This window comes from Plectropomus leopardus, chromosome 5, assembly GCF_026936395.1.
Source record: "Plectropomus leopardus strain MGB_pleo_1.0 chromosome 5, ASM2693639v1, whole genome shotgun sequence".
In the NCBI taxonomy this organism is placed as follows: Eukaryota; Metazoa; Chordata; class Actinopteri; order Perciformes; family Serranidae; genus Plectropomus; species Plectropomus leopardus.
The window spans coordinates 11,166,562-11,186,944 of record NC_142180.1 but is presented as its reverse complement, the minus strand read 5'-3'; the positions used below and the strand labels follow the sequence as shown (position 1 = coordinate 11,186,944).

General features: G+C 39.9%; 1 protein-coding gene across 4 annotated transcripts in view; it reads left to right on the top strand.

Annotated features, from left to right (window-relative positions):
- The first annotated feature begins 4,020 nt into the window (after positions 1–4,020).
- LOC121964149 (discs large homolog 1-like protein) overlaps positions 4,021–20,383 on the top strand; it is a 136,744-nt gene continuing 120,381 nt past the window's right edge. For 2 of the 4 annotated variants that reach the window (XM_042514381.2, XM_042514374.2), the window contains exons 1-4: positions 4,028–4,423; positions 5,591–5,761; positions 8,502–9,363; positions 10,427–10,523. In XM_042514381.2, the coding sequence (XP_042370315.2) occupies positions 4,405–4,423; positions 5,591–5,761; positions 8,502–9,363; positions 10,427–10,523 (1,149 nt within the window). In that variant the 5' untranslated portion in view covers positions 4,028–4,404. Of the gene's footprint in view, positions 4,424–5,590; positions 5,762–8,501; positions 9,364–10,426; positions 10,524–20,383 lie in introns of all 4 variants that reach the window. The other 2 variants (XM_088077502.1, XM_042514371.2) reach the window with 2 other exon arrangements.

Below are 20,383 nucleotides of genomic sequence, written 5' to 3'. Positions count from 1 at the left end.
CACCCCAAAAAATCTTTAAAATAAGAATAGTACCATTTTTTAAACTTAATACTATGAAAGAGTGACATTTTTGGTCTTTGTCGTCTGTCACCAAAATCCATAATGAGGCTATATGTAACATTTTCAGTGCAGTTCTATAAATGGTAAATTAATTGAAAGCCAATATAAGGTATATTATGTAAATAAAATACAGACAATTGTGTCCTTTGAAAAAGAACCCAATAATGACCGAGGCAGAGGTGAAAGAAGCCACCACACCAAACTATATCTGCTATTTTCTAGCGAGCCAGGACACCTAAACACATGTATTGTTACCTTACTGTGACCACTTATCACAGGCAAAAAGAGAAGCTTTGTTATTCAAATGATTATATTTGTCACTGATCATTTCTTAATGTTTTCTTTCCCCATTTCCCATTTTAACTTTTTTATGTGTCCGTGTCGGCAATAGTGATGACCAGAGACATTATGCTTTCAGGTTGTCCATACGTCCGTATATGCTTCTGTACATCCGTACATTGCATTTTTGTGAATGTGATTTTTCAATCTTATATCATATCTCAGGCACAGAGGGAGAGACATCTTGGATCTGTGCTGATTGTATGGATCTGCTGTGCTGTTAGGTTGATGATGAGTGTGAAGCATCCATATATAGCTTCTTTACAACAACATTTCTATTTGAATCACTGTTTGCTGTCATGGCTACATATGACTGAACAGACATGGTTGTAAACTATAACTGTAACTTGACTAATTTACAGAGGCACACAAATGTTTTTGGATTTTTAAAATTTTTTTTTACCACTTTACACCACCTTATACTTCAACTCCACACATTTTGGAGACAAATATTCTACTTTTTACTTCACATGTAAAGGAAAATTTGCAGTTTTTAAATATAACTCAGTGTTACAAATTAGACTAACTAATCTATTAAGTAGTCGAATTAGCTCCATATCAACCAGTGACAACATTAAAATACTATCTCACATCACTGAATCAGAAATAAAATGTTTCTGGAGCTTTGTCAAAAATCCAATCATAAAAAAGACTTAACTGAGTTTTTCTGCAGATTGAGTAATATTTTATCAAGTAGGCCTACATTTTACTGATGCAATGTCTGTACTTTTACTTCCTTGCAAGACCTTGACTTGTAAAGGAATATTTCACTGTGGTATTATTACTGCTTTTTCTGATGTATAATGGATCTGAATACTTCTTCTTCCACTGCTGCTTACTAAATGCATTATTATAAACCACTATATTGTGATATACTGTCTATCAAGATGCATGACTGGACACTAAGATAGGTATCACTGGATAATCTCTCATCCCTGTGTCTGTCTTGTACCATTCCCCACTGTTCCCCTGGCATCAGTACCCTCTGCAGAACAACTCTGCTTACTGTGGTACAGGCTGACAATTAACAATAGAGGGTAATAGTAAGCATCACACACACACACACACACACACACACACACACACACACACACACACACACACACACACACACACTCTCACACACACTCACATACACAGTGACACACACAAAAAAGCAGAATGATGTCCTTTTGTTCCCCTTCCTCTTTACCCTATCTTTTACACACTCGTTTGTACAAAATGATACTTCTGTGCGTTGACTGACCAACCCACTTACACAATCATGCATAAATTTCCCCCCACGCTGACGCATTATTTATGCCGCCATCAGTGTGTGTGAGTGTCTGTGTGTGTAAGAGAGGTTTTTGTGTGCTCACCAAAGCTGTCAATAAGCTCTTGTGACCTGATCGATATCAATACCAGAGACTGAGTCCATGACCTGCATTCAGCTGCAGCCTGCATATGTGTGTGTGGGGAGTGTGTGTTTTGCAGATGAAATGTCCCTACAGTCCCCTCCACTGTCTACAGACAGACACAGACATACAGTAAGCCTACATTGTCTTCAACATGTAGGATTGACGTATGTCTTGCAGCCACTTTGCATTTCTGATTTTGAACTCTGACAACCTTTAGCACATCCTGACCAGATGACACATTATTCAAGTGTCAGCTGGCAGTTGTGCTTTTTGCTCCGTGTCCGATATGACGGTACTGATTGCCACCATAATACTGAAATTGTAATACAGTCACAGCTGTGTGTTTATTGAGTATTTTACAACAGCTCGAACATGGCTCATAATTAAGGACCGGAGTTGTTTTATAATGTGAATTTCTTAATGAACTGACAGGAATATTATGCGACTATTACCAAATCACTAGAGAACAGGAAGACTCCACCCGCCTTGCAACAAATCACAGGAAGTTTATCGAGTTATGATGACTAATGTCTTAGCAGACAAGTGCATGCTAAACTGAGCAAAAACAGCAGCATTTGCATTTCTCAGCTTGGCTTTTCCATTGAATCTGAGTCCAACATTTACTGGCATATGATTAATGAAGTAGTCTCTTTGCTTCCTAAATGTTTGACATCCTGCATCAGTCACTCAGTAAGTGTCTAGCTTTGTGGAAATACACTTTTACCGTTAAGGCCCAGAAACACAAAGCCTAAATCAAAGAACTAATGCAACTATTATGCTGCCTCACGATGCCTGTGTCTCAGCCAAACAGTGGTACTTGAACACAACATAGAGACTACGCTGAAAGGCTAACTAGCATGTACGTTGTGCACCTGTGTGAGAGGAAATAACACCATATAGTGGCGACAGTTTGTATCATTCAAAAGAACAGCCTGAGATCGTCTGGATGGACCCAAGACGCTAGTTAGCCAGTTAGCACATTAACAACAACAAATGATGTTTAAACCACTACGTGCTATTGGATAATAACACAATCAGTTACAAACCATTTGTGCTAAAGAGCTAAAAAATTATCTCAGATAATATAAAAGTTTTTTTTCAGTCATACTCCCTCTTGACCTTAAACATTTGATGGCTTTCCTCACTTCTGTTTCTCTTCTCGTGCACTGAGCTGAACCTCAGTGAGCCCTGAATCGCAGTGATTTTCATTCACCGATGGGCTCTGCTGTCTCTGGCATCGACTCATTGTACTGAATTGGCAGAAAAACAAAAGAAAACAAAGGTGCTCAAAAGCACACCACAAAAACTCGGGAGACAGACGTTCACAGACAGCCCGACATTGACTGATAGTCAACCTTTGGCTATGACCCTTGACCCTTGGCTTAACATCGTTTTAAAGTGGAGGTTTGACTTACAGTGACAGCACCAATTATTTTACATAAATTCATAAAATATTTAATTATTAATAGATAAACAATCCAATCTAGACTGTTAGATGCTTAAGAATTTGGCATTGGCTTAATTTTTGACTGTGTTATTTGTTTAACCAAACCAACCACCACACACAGAGACACTCATACACTTACGGACCATTGGTTTTCTTTTCCTTTGGTACAAAAGCTAATTAGAAGCTTTGTTTTGGGTGAATGAGGCCTGGATGGTTGACTTGGATTTAGGCTGAAAGGCAGGGGACTAGCCTGGGATAGACAGCCTTTAATCTACTCAGCACAATAAAACTGTTTACCATTACAATACTACCAAACACACACAGGGATGGACTTGCCCGCTCAGTTGGTGGAATTACATCTGTGACATGTGTAAGTTTGCCCACACCTTGCTTTTTTTAGATTGTTTTAGTGTTTTTGCATTTCTTTGTGGACACCATGCATGCACAGCTCACACACACAACATATATTTTGAGGACAGGTTACAAATAGGCTATCCATCTCTGGGAGACTAATCAGTGTTCATAAAACTCAATCCATACTCAGGGTTGAGTGGATTAGATTTACATCCAGTAGGTGCCCTGGAATAAAACGGGCTTTTATCCACTGCACATAATATAGCTGTTTACCATGATAATACTACCAACATGCACGAGGAGCCTCTCTACCCTGCTTTAATGGTGCGGTGCGGGGAGAGTACGGATGTGTGTGTGTGTGTGTGTGTGTGTGTGTCTGTTTGTTCATCCCGCAGGACCGCCTAAGAACCGGTCGGACAGCGTTTGGAGTCAAGTCACCTGAATGAAGAAATGGAGGACTAGTTTTAACAAAGCGAGACAGAGACGGAGAGCTAAAGTGAAAGAGAAGAAGAAAGAGAAAACAAGCTGCGGGTGCTAAGTCCACGCGCTCACTGTCAGCGTCTGATATCAACAGTTTCGTGTGTTTTTCCCGCCGCTGTGACGGTTTTCTCGGACTTTCAAACACTCCTTAAAGTTTTTTTTTTTCTTTTGGTGAAACGACAGGTTGGTGTAGTCTGTTGTCGTGTCAGTTTGGTGTCCCAGTTTGGAGGCAGGCTGTCCCGGGACAGACGCACACATCTGTAATAACAGATACCGTCACAGCCACACAGACACAAGCCTCGGGGGAGGAGGACCGAGCGTGTCACCATGCCTGTGCGACAGAAAGGTACTGGAAATTCTCGTTTAAAATCTTTCTCTGTAGTATAACGCTCTCATATTTTATTTCGTAAAAGAAACGATATCGAATTCATCACTTTACAGCCACTTTGAAAAGCTGCGTTTGACGTCGTTTCTACCGCTCAGCAAAGCGCTCTTCCTCACCAGACTTCCCTAAAATACCTGCAATTTCACGCTGAGTTGTTTATTGGTGCACGCACACAATATTTAGATTGATATTGTAGGCGTTCTACTAATGATTTAGACATTTTGACAAATTCGGCACACAATTTATCCACCAAAAATTATTTTATTTTGTATTTATTTATTCTTCTTTTACTAGTTTACAAACCTTTATGCTAGTACGACACAAAGCAAGAAGTAGTCTACCGTATTAACGTGTGTGAATGTGCAACATCTGAAAGCATGTCTTTGTATGTGTGGTTTTAGATGCGTAAACTATGCCTGTTGACATTCAAAGAAAGCGGCATTGTTGTGGCTGTCAGTGCTTCCGGTTTAATCAGCTGTTCAGCGAGCAGTGTAGCCCGGAATTTAGTCTGTACTTATTTTACACCATAAACTCTGTTGTCCTCATAACTCTCCAGATCAGAGTTACATAAAGCCATAGCAGTAAAACTTAATTGCCTGGAAGTTATAATTTAACAGAATGCACATACTATTACTTCCCATAAATAGTCTGTATTTCCCACAGTTTCCCTTATAATTAAAGATGACTTAAAATATCCCTTAAAACTTTTTTTTGCACCTTGATCCATCTCTTTTAAGCAAAGAATTGCTACATCCTTGCAATCTGAAACCTTATGTACTGTTCATTTGTAGTTGCTTTCAATTTTGCAATTCAACATTGATGTCAAACATTGAAAACAGGCAGTAGCAGAAAGGGATAGAAAACAATGTTCTGGCACACCTGAGTCCGCACTCACTATATGTAGCCAGGTGTTATCAATCTGTCTCTATTAATTTCACCCTGATAAAGAACCTGTGAGTCTGCAGCCAGAGTTGTATCCATGGTAATCCTCAATGGAGTAGAGGCTTTAATGTATATTAATCTTCTTGCTCAATTTAAGAGTGCAGGAGGAATTGTATCTCTATTTTTCTGCCATTAGTTTGGGGGAATAGGGTCTTTATTATTTAACTGTATATATTTTTGTGTTAGATGCTCAGCGAGCCCTGGAGCTTCTTCAGCAGTACAGGACCAAACTTGACCAGAGACAGCAGAACCAGAGGCGGACCAAACAGGGCCCTGTAGAGGAAGACTCCCAGCTGCAGCAGTCCCTGGACAGAGTCATCGATGTCTTCCAGAGTCAGCTCTTTAGCGCTCTGCTTGGTAAGGATATGTGTGTGTGTTCATACACCAGGCCATCCATCAACGTATACCAAGTATTACAACATAAATTGCTGATTTTTTAAAGCCTTTTTTAACTTTTTTGGGCTGACCAGCATGTTGACCATCATCACTCTTTTATGCTTGGATTAAATATTTCACAGTGTGAATGCAGACTAAGGATGGCCCTTTTAAAAATAAGCTCTATTTGCGCTATTTTCTGTTAGGTATTTATTGTATTTTAAGGCATCATAAGCTTTAGTTCTAGGCATGTATTGCATATTTTCCTGCACTAGATTGCATTTTACAGTATATTCCCAGCGATCAGGGTATTTTAATCAGTGTAATGTTAGATTGAAAGGTTTCGTCTGCCAAATCATGAACAAGCTCTTATATAGAGGTTTTCACTGTTTTCCACATTTTCTCGATGATGCAGAGGAACTGGGACGTTGTTTACGGGAAGAGGTTTTAGTTAGACGCTTTTTCAAATTAATCTTTAATTACATAATCTCAAAATCTTGGCAAATAAAGCACAACTTTCTGTATGACCAGATGACACTGTATTTTGTGATTTTGGTGAACTGACCTTTAAGCTTGATTCTTGTGCTGGTCTCGGAAACAACTTCATGAAGTCATTGTTGCCACGCTGTAGCTGGATTTGTTTGTCTTGTATTTATGGGTTTAAGACTCTAGGCTTGCACGTCAGAGGAGAGAAGGCTGGAGCACTGTGGTAGCACTAGTTTTCAAAATGTCAATAAAATCTTGTGCCATCAAATGACTGTTCACAAGAAAATGAAGATCAGAGCACAAATATGTAGGCGTGAAATGGCCTGTCACAGAAACACAGGACCCTTTGTAGAAAGTCATCACATATTTAGAGAATGTGTAGAATGTATAAATATTCCCCCAAGAGCTGACAGTCTGTGTCAAACTGGTTTTAGTTCTGCTTGTGGTGAGCTATTGCTTACTGAAGAAAAAAACACTGGGCACATGTGGTTCGACAAACTGGTTCTTAGTCCCCGCTTTGTGCCACGCCCACACCTTTAGCTCTTACAGTAACACTCCTTTCTGTGTGTGTGTGTGTGTGTGTGTGTGTGTGTGTGCGCGCATGCTATTTACTAACCATGAGACTGAGTTCCTGTTTGTGACTTTGACCTTTAATCAAGCTCTCTCTGTGTCAAAGTTGTATCTTAAAACAGCATCATCTCTCTTTTTTGTCAGTATTATTAGTTAGTTAGTTATTAGTTATTATTTAGTGCACTTATTATATATATATAATATGAGTTTGTGAACAGGAAGTTGGCACTATTGCTGTATTGTGAGAAATGGAAGCTAAAAAAAACTGAGATCAAAAGAGAAAACTAGGTAGTGCCGATCAAGTATGAACCAAGATTTTGTTACTGTGTAGCCTCAAATGTTTGCAGAAACATTAATGCACTGTGTAACTGTAATTCAAGGTGGTTTGTTCACAGCCAGCCACTGTTTTTTTCTCTCTTTTCTTTTGGATGAGCAATTTATATTTTGCCACCCTAGCAGTTTTTTTGGTCCAGTGCTGCACAGTGCATTCTGGTATTTATAGATTTTCAACTTCTTGTGCAAAAGCAAATGCCACAGTCCTTTTTTCACTTTTCTCTGACCACATAGCACCATTTTGTTTGTGTTTGCATCTTTCTATTGCATACATGGCCTAATTTTATAAAAAGACCGTCTTTCCCATCCACCGCCTTTCCTGTGGTGAAATATTTCTTTCACTGTATATTCCCTGTCCTCTTCCCACAGATTTACCTTGTTTGTCTTCTTCTTCATTGTCTCTTTTATGACCAACAAACCTCTCTGAGTTGGTAGCCTGAGCCCATCGTGTGTATAATTTAGCGCAGTACTGCCTGTCAGTTCTGTAAGTGGAGAGGGGGAAGTGAAACCTCCAATCATAACGGCCACATTCTGTCATTGTGCTTACCTCTAAATAGGGAAATGATTGTGGAAAGAACTATTCCTCTTATAAGTGGGAAACCCTGAGTACTTCAGGAGCTCCTGGTTTGCAGTATATGACTGGTGGCAGTATACTAAAGCTGCCACTAGAGGTCACTAGTGTATTAGCTGTATTTCTTTAGTATTCACTCGACAGTATCTCAGAGGTAAAAAAGCATTTTCTTCTGACCGGCTTCAATTTGCGAGTGTCTGACTGAATATACCATACATTGTTGTTTTCGTCTGTATTTCAAACAGCTTTACAGTGCTGCAGCCAGTGATCTTTATAGCTAAATTTGACATTAACATTTCCATCAACTGCTTTATCAATCAATTGTCCAGTCCATAAAATGTCAAAAAAATGAGAAATGTCCATCACAATTTCCCCAAGCCCAGAGTGAGATTTTCCAATGTCTTGTTTTGTTAAACGAACTGTCAAAAACACAAACATATTCCGTTTATAATAATACAAAACAACAGAAGCAGCAAACCCTCATTTTTGAGAAGCTTAACTTGGGTTGATAATAGTCTTGACAGATGAATTGATTATTTAATTGGTGCTTCATTTTCTGTTGATTGACTGATCAGCTCTTCCTTTCCGCTCTGTGTCCTGTAAAAATACATAGCCTTAATGTTTTTGAAATTAGTCTTTCATATAACTTCTTGTTTTGGTTTCAATCATTCATCCATCCCCCTGTGTTTCTTTACCTTATTTACCAATCCACTAAACCTTTAAGTCAATCATCATGGCTAATCTCTGCTCTTCTCCTTTCAGACATTCAGGAGTACTACGAGCTGAGCATCCTTGCAGACAGCAAGACTTCTGCAGACGAGACACACAGTCCATGGACCCCTCCTGCCCCCTGTAACCTGCCAGCAGAGCTGTCAGCCCAGCCACAGTCCCCCTCTGGTCCCCTGAGCCCACAGGCTTCTGGAGGATCATCCCAGCCAAAACCCCTGACCCCCAAACCCAAGTCAATCAAGTCCCATGCTGCGCCACTCCCATCCGGCACACCTGCAACAAAGCCAACTTCTCCTACCACACAGTCCTCCACACCGCCGTCACAGCCAGCCAAGGTCAAGTACCGTGCTCCTCTCCCTCCCATTAATCTTGAAGCCTCCAAATCACTGGCATCAGAGACTCCTTTGCCTTCCTCTCCCTCTGCTGCCCCATCCCCCGGAGTCACAGCGAATGGTGTAGAAACCCCTACTGGCTCCATGAAAACACCTGCTGCAGCTTCCCCGAATGAAACAAAGCCACGTCTTACTTCCACCAACTCTAATGTTTCATCAGCAAGCTCCACCACCTCTGCCAATCCACAAAGCGACTCTGTCTCTCCAGACCTCAACCTGGTGACTGTCTCAGCCCTCGTCTCCAGCACCATCCAAGCCTTAGTGTCTCCAACCATTCCCAACAAACTTAGCCCCACCAGCAACACTCCTGTCACCAGCCCGGGTTTCAACAGAGTCACAGATGCAAGTGGAGTCTCTACAGCTCTTGTGACCACCAAGGACCCCGGCCAAGTCAAAGTGACTCCCAGCACGAGTCCAACCAGCCCTAATCAGGGGGTATTTACCTTCAGCAGCCGCAGCCCCACAGGGCCTCCAGGGCCTCTGACTAAAGGACCTCATCTGAGGTAAGTCCAAAAAATGAGCATACAATTTAATAGTTAAAAGGGGACATCAGCAAACCAGACTTTAGCGTGGATAATGGAAATTTTAGCAAGACTTACTTTTTTAGAATCGGTGAAAATCACCACAGCAATGAATAACTAACACCAAATATGCAGACAAAGAACAAAATAAGTATGACATCATGCACCTTTTGATCAGTGTGCTGACACTGATGCAATCCTGTTTGTTGATACTTTGATTGAATATAATGTAGAAAAAAATATGCTTGAACTATAAGAGCTTTTTCATTAAAGGGGACTTATTATCCCTTTCCTTGTTGTATACATTGTGAGACGTTTATATTAAATGTGGCCAAAGTCTCAAATAATGAGTTAAACCTATGTTAAAGTAACTCCTGTAAGCAAAAACCTCAGGTTTCAGACCGATCTGAAAACTGTTTCCAACATTTTTTTTTTCTACTTTCATGACAAGCTGATGTCAGCCCGTGACAGATTTCTTTATATGGTCATCTGCCCCAGGCATGCTATTTCAAGTGTTTACATACACTGCTACACGTCGCTTACAGTCATTCCTCGGCTGCAATGACCAGAACTGGAAACACTGACCAATCAGAGAAAACTGGGCTCTTAAAGAGACAGGTGCTAAAACTGACCCTCTCAGACAGGGCGAATACAGGCGTTCCAGAAGCAGTATGAGAGAAACTGATTGATGAAAAGTGTTTTTTGACCATTAAAGCCTCAGTAGAAACCAAAAATACAAACATGAATCTGAGAATAAGCATTAATATATTAATTAATATTCCACCAAAATTTTAAACAGATTAACCCTTTTAAGAAAAAATGTACTAAAAACTTAAGTATATTTTTTCATTGAAAACTCATGCAAACACACGATGCTGTTGCTATAAAATGTATTTTTTTGTATCATAAAAATGCATGTACTGTACTGTATGTCACACTGGATTTTGTTTGTTGTTGAGAGTTCAGGTGTAGTAGTACAGAATAATAACTGACAGTTTTCAGAGTTCACCTCCAGACATCTTTTCTCCTTGATCTCTGTTCCCAGTCCAACCAGCCCTGGGCCAGTAAAAGTCACCTTCACTAGCTCGAGCTATGGTTCAGCCAGCCCAAGGCCAGCTTCAAGTCCACTGACCCCTATCAAGGTAAGACATTTCTGGTTGTTTTGTGCCGCTGTAAACCTGCAGGAAATCCCTCCACAGTAAAAGCAGACTACATATTACCTGCTGTCTGAAGTTGTAATCTCAGTTGTTGGGTGCCAACCTCTGAGGTTACAGTACGGCTGCACTGCCTCCGAATCTTAATCATGATTCTGAAAAGAAGTAAGTTTGTGTTTTATCTCTTGGGTCTTGGAGAAGCTTTTTAATTAAAAAAAATATCTCCTTGTGCCTCGGAGATCATGCTGTGTTGTGATGTACAGCACTGTATTGATGCTTATTTGGTCAGGTTGCAGAAATTTACTAGAATTATTCATGGTCCTATCATAGCCCCAACATATATTTTATATTCAAGTTTTGTGTTGCTGGGATCTGTCAGCCAGTAGATAAAATTGTTGTGATTGCCTGCGCTGCTGCAACATTGGCGAAATGTTGGTTGCATTATTAATGCTGTCATGATTGTCAGAACCAGAGGTGGATAACTATTTTTTTATCTTCCTAACCATCGCTGATGAGGTTTCCTTGATAACGGCATTTTGTTTTAGTTCCAAAGGTTTTTCTTACACCGTGTTACATCACGTTTTGTTTCTGCCTGTGCAGTTTGTCATTTGTTGTAACACTGTCTTGTCATTTATGGATGTAGCTTATGAGGAATTTAGGAGCACAGTTCACCTTGCTGCAGAAGAATCATTATCATACAGGTTAACATTTCTTGGAGCTATGACTGGTAATTGTGGTTTTCCCCATTATAGATCCCGAGCTTTTCAGTTAGAATTAGCCTTGAATCAATGTTTCATCTCTAACATATCTCTTCTCCTTCATGGAAATAGTTTTGATTTGGACAAAACACTAGTGACGACATGTCACCTCTTTAACCGCTACAAAGGCTGCTGGTGGCTGCAGAGAGCAGAATTAGATAGACAGATCGTTTATGCAGGCTGGTTGTTTGAACACTGGCTTACACTGCATTACATAAGATGACAAGGGGAATCAATTCAGTTCAGTAACATTTCATTCTCCGGTAGATTGGTAGGACGAGTTCAGAGATGGGCTCATGCATTTGATTTCGTGTGGTTTGGGCTCTTTGACCACAGGCTTAAACTGTACACATTGTTGCTATGATCTTCACATCTCTGGAAAATGGCTGTATGGCAGTAATGGCAGTATGCTAACGCTGTTTTCAATACAGTACAGTATTTGCATTCTGCAGCGCTCTTCCTGCCAGCTAATTAATGCTTGCATTGGGTTGGGGTTGGTGGTAACTGCTGCTTGTGTGCTCCTAATTAATTTATCCAATAATAAATAAGAAACTGGGGTGGCTCATTTAGTTTTATTTGAAATGTAGCCTACAGTTGCTAGTTACCATACAGAACAGGGAATTTGTGTTTAATTTACTTAAATTCAAAGGGGACCTATTACACTTTTCCTTATTTTCTGCCATAATTTCGCAGTGTCGGATGTTCCTATTAAACATTGCCAAAGATTCAAATAATGAGCTAAATGTATGAAAAAAAATAATCCCTCTGAGCAAAAATTTAAGGCTTCAGACTGTTTTAAACCCTCTGTTTCCAACGTTTTATTCTTCTTTGGCTGCAAAATGACATCAAATGGTGACAGATTTCTTAATATGGTCATCTGCTCCAGGCACACTACTGCAAGTGTTTATTTAAGTATCTTACACTGATACATGTAGCTACATGCTAACATCAGGGAAACACAATCCTGGTTACTGATGTTGTTAATTTCTCCACAATTACAGATTATATTCCGCTGGAACATGTCTGTTTTTGATGATTTTGATTTAGTAGCTTTTGTTGGTGTTTTTTAACAACAGAAAGTGCAACTAAAATCTGTAACAGTCATTACCTGGCTGCAAGTACAGTGCTACATGTAGCTATGTGCTAACATAGGAAAAAACATATAATCTTTGTGGCTGATGTTGTTCATTTCTACTTGATTTTGTATTGTGTGCTGGAACATGTCCAGTTATTGTCTAGAAGGGTTTATTGTTGATTTTTTAAGATATTTTTGGGGCTTTTTTGGCCTTTATTGGACAGGACAGAGAATAAGTGTGAAAGGGGGAGAGTGGGGGACAACATTCGGCAAAGGGCTGAGGCCAGAGTCGAACCTGCGACCGCTGCAGCAAGGACTTAGCCTCTGTACGTGGGGCGTCTGCTCTATCCACTGAGCCACCAACACCCCTTATTGTTGATTTTTAATGGGAAAAAGTACTCAGTCAAAGTCAAAGTCATTCCCTGGCTGCAGTGATGATGCAGAGGTGCCAAGGTACAGAAAAACTGGAAATGCTGACCGATCAGAGCAGACTGTTTTTATTCTTTTTTTTTTCAGGAAGGGGGCCTGAAGAGATGAGGGTGAATGCAGGTGTTCCAGCACAGACAGTATTAGGAAAAGTACTTTTGAACAGTAACCTGGAAGTGAGCTTGAAATTGAATGAAACACATTTTTTGCTCAATATCTGTTACTGAACTATTTATTAAACGGCTGCTGAAGAAATAATGTTCATTAGCACAACCCATTGCAGACAGTCAGACAACTGTTGGCAGCAGTGAGTATCATGAGAGAACTAGCAATGAGTGCAGAGCCAGTGAGGGTGGAGCCGGCCAGAAGTGGAGTAGGACAGGAACAGAAACAAATGTAAAATTGGGTGTGTTTGTTTTATGCAACTGAATTTTTTAATGTGCGTCATGTACAATCATATCTCTCTCTGCAGTAATGGTCTCATATCTTATGTATAGTACAGTAACATCAATTGTAGTTATGTTGTGTATCTGGAAAAAGCCTGGTATCCTGAGTGAGTGACATCCCATCTTTGTGTGAAGCTTCAGGGGGCATACAGAGCTTTAACTTCGCCAATACCCAAAGTTGAAAGTAGAGCATCTTTTGCTATACCGCCATTACTGTTCACTCAGACTAAACCCCCACTCCTGCCAGAGACTGACCTGATAAAACAGCACAGAGTGGTGTGTGTGTAGTATAAGTATGTGTGTGTGTGTGTGCTTATGTCTGTGTATACGCGTCTGTCTGCGTGAGTGTTTGCCTGTGCATCCATGTGTATGCATCTCTGCGCCTGTCTCTGCATGTTTGCCTTTTTTTGTGTGTGCTGAGTGTGCTCTGCTGCGCGTGTGTGGCTATATATTCTGAGCCATGCACTCTTTGAGGTCAAAATGTGGCTACCAGCTGCCATAAAACGGAAGACAGCAGCTGGAAAACAAGAGGGCGGGTGGAGGTGCACCGGGATAGCTGCCATGTTTCCGAGTCGGCCTGTATTTTAGCGGAGAAGTCCTCTCTGGCTGCTCCGATGAAAGGACAGGTGGAGAGGACATGAGAAAAGGAAGAGAGGGAGATTGAGGGATGAAATTGAAGGAGGAGACAGAGACAGACAGACGGCAGAAGGATGTCACCAAAAGCAACAAGCGGCTTGAGTGGTGGAAGTTGCAGCTGGAAGATGTCTCGGTGAAAGTTTGCCAGTCGGACTGGTGAGGATGGACTGCATCTGCATCCTCACTACTAAGGTGAGACACAAGAAGAGAGCAGGATTGGAGTAGAGCAGAAGAGAATGGCAGACAAAATAGACAGAAAAAACAGGGTGTGACAGCAACAGCCTCAGCCCAAGTTTCAAATAACTAAATTATTTAGGTTTCGCAATCAGTGTCCCTCATGATGTCATTCACTCATTCGTTTACAATCTTTTAATGTTTGTGTCGAAATTGTGTGTGCATTTCTCACATGATTAATTAATTATACACTGTCATCAGCATAGCATGATTTTTAATCTAACGCGGGACTGAGATCTTCTGTCCTTTTGGGGGGATTCCACTTAAGACATCAAAACGAAGCATTTGACGATAAACTACAGGCACAGTAAATGATAAGAAACTTAGTGCTCCTATTACCAAGTAGCCACGTCAGACTGGTGACAGGTGGCTTATTGGACAGATGGTGTGCTGCACTTTTTGAATGAACAGGCTTTAAGGTGATATCTTACCTGAACGGGCTGTGCTTTAGTGAGGCGACTCTAGTGGGAATGCTGAGCTGTTGCTCAACTGTTAGTCCAACAACATGTGACACCAAGAGAGACCGGAAACTGGGTTGGTAGGACACACGCTTCAAAAGACTAGCTGTCTGACTGACTGGCTGTATAGATAAGTGACTGATTTGCTGGTTGATGGACTGGTCTCATGGCAGGGGACAACACTTTGCTAAAAAAAGGATGGCAGAATTACACACATACGTTATGCACATATGTGTGTGCTCAGAAATGCATGGCCCATTTTATAGTAGCGGGAAACGCACTGCATAAGTGACTCTAGACAGTCAATGGAGAATTGAACTAATTCATTCATTCATTCATTCATTCATTCATATTTGGTTTATTTGCTTATGTCAGTGTATAATTTCTAAATGCTATCATTAGGACAACCCTTTTTTGTAGACTGTCGAGCTTTGTGTCTTGTTTATATTGTTCTTTTTTCTTTATTTATCTTGTACATACCTTGCTTTGTTTACCATTTCCTGCTTTAATGATGCAAATTTCCCTGTTGTGGGACTAATAAGGATTATCTTATCTAAACTACAAATATGACTAGGTGCAAAGGCCAGGATATGATTGGTACATAAAGACAGAAGTGTTCAGTAGGGCTGCCCCTTGAAAGTCGGATATTCTTTTTTTTGCAAGTCAGCATGCTGTGCAGTGTACTTTAGGTGAGGTTTTGGTCCCCATAATTTGCTGGGTGCTCTTGACTTTCACGCCACTCTTTGATACACAGAGGTGCAGACATGCAGACAGCGACACAGAGTAAGACAAGAGGCGGCACCTTTTTTTAGAAAGTAGTGAATTTGCAACTTAATATGATACAGTCTGGCTTTTGTTTGATATTTAACATTAGTATTGGCAAAAAATGTTGCACGTTTACGACCTCCTGTTAGTGCAGTTAACTTATTTGCTATCCGATGCAAATGCTGCTGTCACACTGAATGTCACACTGAACGTCCCGCTGAGCCCGTTACTCTTTCAAACTTTGTATGGAAAACAAAACAAATGGTTGAATATTCATATGAAGAGCCAAATTTGGTTTGACTGGCACAATTGAGTCGGGATACAGCCCTAGAGTTCAGAACTGTTGGTTCTGGCCACACTTGAAGGCATGAAAAGTGACAGAAGTAGTTTGTTTAAAAGAGTTTGAGAGAGAAAGTATTTTATAATCCATAAATGATTGCCTTTGTACACCTGGGTGATGGCTGTGTGAAATTGGTGTGTTTGTTGGATTGTTGGTTTTGGAAAGTTAAGGAAATTGTCGGACAAAGCCCCCACAGCAGAGTGGTCAGGACAGGCGTTGTTTAATGACCTTACAAGCACTTTCAGCCTGTTAGCTGAGTAAAAAACAGTGAATGTGTGTTAAATCTGAGTTCAAGTTAGGTCTTAATTCAGACTCAATCTCATTATCGACTTTATTGTGCTTATTCGTAGACTCTACTTAAGTGTTTGTACCACATTGTCTGCTTGAAGGACATACACTCTGACCCCTAGGTGACCCTGCTGCCCTAGAAAGAAATACTATCATGGAGCCAGCTCATGAGCTTACTTATTAGTTGTTAGCATTATAACCTTTCCTCATTAACACGGGACTGTTATCTGATAACAATACGTAGAAGCTTTAAAAAGACATTGCCTGGTCTTTTAGGGATCTCATGAATGATAGACAGTACTAAAGGGTTGAGACACACACACACACACACACACACACACACACACACACACACAAATAAGTCTGCAGTGTGTTGGCAGATATACTAACAGACAGCAGGGATTCCATCTCACATTTGTCTGGTTAATCTCATTTATCTCATTAAGATAATGGATTCAAAAACAGAGGGTGTTCCCTGAGCTCAAGACTTCTAGATTACTGCTGGAGGATGTTTCGGTACATCCTTTCTCATCCTGCTTGTTTTATTTCTTCTGTCCATCTCTCTCTTTAACTCTTGGGCATGCTGGGTAAAAATGACTAAGATGCATAAAAAAAGAAAAAAGGCCTATGTGCACCCTAAATTGATTGGTTACATCAACAATAACCTAAAAATTAAAAAAAAAAATTGGTGAACACATATAAACAATACAAATAAATTCAACCAGGAAGTAGGCTGCAAACACCTCTAATCATGGCAAAAATAACAAACAGTACAATATAAAAAATTCTCAAATATAACAGTTTTCAATAACGGTGTAACAATACTTTCGATCTGGATCAAAATAACGATTCAGTGATCATCACTGATGCAAAGTGGAGACATCGGTGCATGTCGTCATCTTTAAGATTCGCCTTCAGTGTGAAGTTGCAATGGCACATTTGTGACGTCATTTCTGTCAGAGCACACCTTCCTCCCAAGTATTCAAACTGCAAACTAGCACCAGACAGATAATGGCAAAACACAAATAAAGAAAGAGATAAAGAAAAAGGCAATGATGATATTTACTGATAAAGTGTCATATCGATTGCGGACCCCTGAACTGAATCAAATCAGAATTATAAAATAATTATATATATGGTAGACTTTAATAACAGCATGTATCGTATCATTGTCCAATGAAAGCTGTGATTTACATCCATAGTTTTCAAACATTTTTGAAAATATACACAATATATTGTAGTAGTTATATTTGCACTAGAGGAGATTGTTGTCAAACACTCAGCATGTGGATTTCACTCTCTATCAGTATTCTCCACTCTATCTTGCCCAATCCGCTTTTCCTCTCAGATATATCCCATCTTAAATCCCACGCAGTTTTATCAGCGTGTGATTGTTGTTTGGCCTTTCTGAGTGTCACCGGCCTCCCGTGTTCCAAGAGAGCAAGAGTCTCTCATAAGAGGCTTACCTTAGGCTGCTAATAGACTTTACAGAGGTGGAGCTATTTTAGGTGGGACAAAGAGGAGAAAAGAGGGGTAAAAAATGAAAGAGACACACACAAAGACCAAAGGAAGGAGAGAGGTTGAGCCTGTCAAGCCTTTCTGTTTTTTTATTACTGGATTTTACCAGAAAACTCTGCGCTGCATCATTCCACCAATCCATCCGTCTGTGTAACTGTCCAGCTGGCACTGTGATGTAACTGTGAGGAGGGGTCACGGTTGACAAATTAATCAACGGAGAAGGCATGACAGGAGAGGAGAGGAGGGAGAGAACTTCCCAAGCAGCTGTAGGACTGTTGAGCCCCGAGCTATGCATCTGCAAAAGGACTAATACGGCAATGTACTGTAGGGCTGATGTCACAGGTTAGCTCACTTCATGAGACCCCCAGCGAAAGGTTAAAAGATCGACACCTGCTGTGAAGGTTTGGACAAAAGGTGTAGGTGTTTGGACAGCCCTGCCTGTAGTAGGGCTGACACCTACTGGGCCAGTACGAGGGCTACAGGTGAAGATGGACCGTCACAACTCTTCATCCTCAATCAATGTAATGTATCTTCACTAATTATAATTTATCTTCTGACTGACTTGCTGTGTATGGTTCACTTAGAAAAATGGTCCAAGTCTTGTGATTTTGGTAGAGTAGTAAGCTCAACTTTGTTAAATCAGTGTCAGAAATGAATGACTAGCAGACTGCTTTCTTGTGCATTATTGTGCACTGCATGCAACTCCATGTAGTTTGATGCACCTTCTTGCATAGACAGTTTGGATTGGTTTTAAAGCTTGTTTTGAATCAAGCAAAAATGTTTCCTTTCTATCTATACATGAGGCAAAAAAACTGTATTTTCTTTCTGTTTTGCAGTATTAAGCCAGAATCAACCTGTTTCCAAATTCTGTCTTAGATGACGAAAATGTTGGCTGTTGCATGTATCAGTGTTATAGGTGCCTCCCTATATATTGTGGAACAAGATGTGTGTCACATCCCTCTGAAACACTGTAATCCAGTCTCTGATTCATTGTTCCACAGAGGTATAGGTGCTAGAGATGAGAGAGGCTGGCTGACATCCAAGAGAAGCTGAGTAATTAAGAGGAGTTAGTCCGGGGGCCAGAGGTCATGACTTTCACATTAATGATAGCTTCCTACTAATGCTCCAATCCCTGTAGTGCTACTTTACTGCATAGCCTCTGAACTTCACAGGCTAACGACCGTTGAACACTACAGTCCACTACAAAACAGTAAATAATGCTAACTTTACCTCCTTACTTTGATATTGACCACAAAGAAAAACAGTACTGTGTTTCATGGGGATGTTCTAAATGACTAATTTCCCTGACATCTAAATGAAAATTTAATGGGAACTTCACCCATTTTCAAAATGCATAGATGTTATTCTTATGGTCTGGGACATTCCAAAAATATTGAAAAATTGAACAATTCTCCCCCAAATCCAAATGTTAGAGTGCTTCTCCATAGACAATGAATTGATAAGGATGACACAAAGAGTATATGGGTGCATTTTCTTTTTTTACAACTGACTCAAGAGAATAACGCTCATTTGCTCATTTGTGAAAAAAGAAACAAACAAAATCAGGCTCTGTGGTTTCTGTCTTTGAGATGAAGTAGTTCATGTTCACATATGTTGATTGCATTTTCCTAAGCAAAGGAAATAATTTATTAGAATCCTTAATTTTGGTGGTGTTTCCCTTTGTAAAGCCTTAAAATATGAAAACAGTCAAAATTGAGCACAGTTAAGAGAGATTAGACGACTGAAGAAGCATTGAGCCATTTGACATTGTTAATCACGTTCTTCAACAACAAAATTGTATTGTAAATGCCACTGACATGTGTGGCACTTTGCACCATGCATTAGAAACATGCACATTTTGCTGCAAAACATGACAACTCACTAAAACTAAATAAAAGTAATCAAATAACATTTACTGAACACATTCTTCAGCAAAATAAATGTTTGGGAAATGTGCCTTTATGACAATGACATTTTGATTTGGTGCACACAATTATATAAAAGTAGTTAAGTTTAACTGACTCACTAATTTTTGTGACTGACTAGCGTGGGTAGCAATATTTCATTAACTAGTCCGCTAACTGCATACATCACTAATGTTTAACAAATGGACAGAAGACAGCAGACTTAAGTAAACTTAGCACCACCGCTTTGCTTTTAACTATCTTTTTTGTTGTTGAAAGTACCTTACAACTGGGCAGATTTAACTATCTTCAGGGTGAATTTAAAGATGTTTGAAATAATAGATTTTTGATTGTTGATATTCAAGTTTTCTTTCCTATTAATTAACAGAACATTGAAAAATGTGTGTCAGAAAGCCCAAGTTGTATCAACTTGGGCTTGGGTCCGAGCCTTGGTCTTTGGTGGTGGGGCAAGAAATTAGTCATCGCAACTTTTTTAAAATCATTACTTTGATGAAGGCTTAGAGACAACATAACCACAATGAGATTGGAGTTAGTCTAGACTAGATCATACCATCGCTCATAGAAATTATAGCAATATGTGTGGCTTGCCTGCATTTGCCATGAAAAAGGGTAGTTAGTAACAAAGCCCAGATAGCTTCTTTTGTGGTTTCCTTACTAGGGGTTGACCAATATTGTTTTTTCACGGCTGATACCGATTATCAGTACTTAATGAGACCAATAACTGATATTTGGAACCGATGCACATTTACAGTAAAAATGAAAATTTCTTGTCAAAATTTAGAATTTGGAATATAAAAAACTCCAACACAAAACCATGTTTAAATGCCTTTAGCAAACGTTTAATCAAAACTGAAACGTTCGACATTGTATACAGCAAGTTCCTAGCAACTTTTTTTATAGTCAAGTGAAAATTTTAATAAAAAATGAATGAATAAAAATAGCTCCCTGAGCTTTTACAAAGTAAAGGTTCCTCCGATGC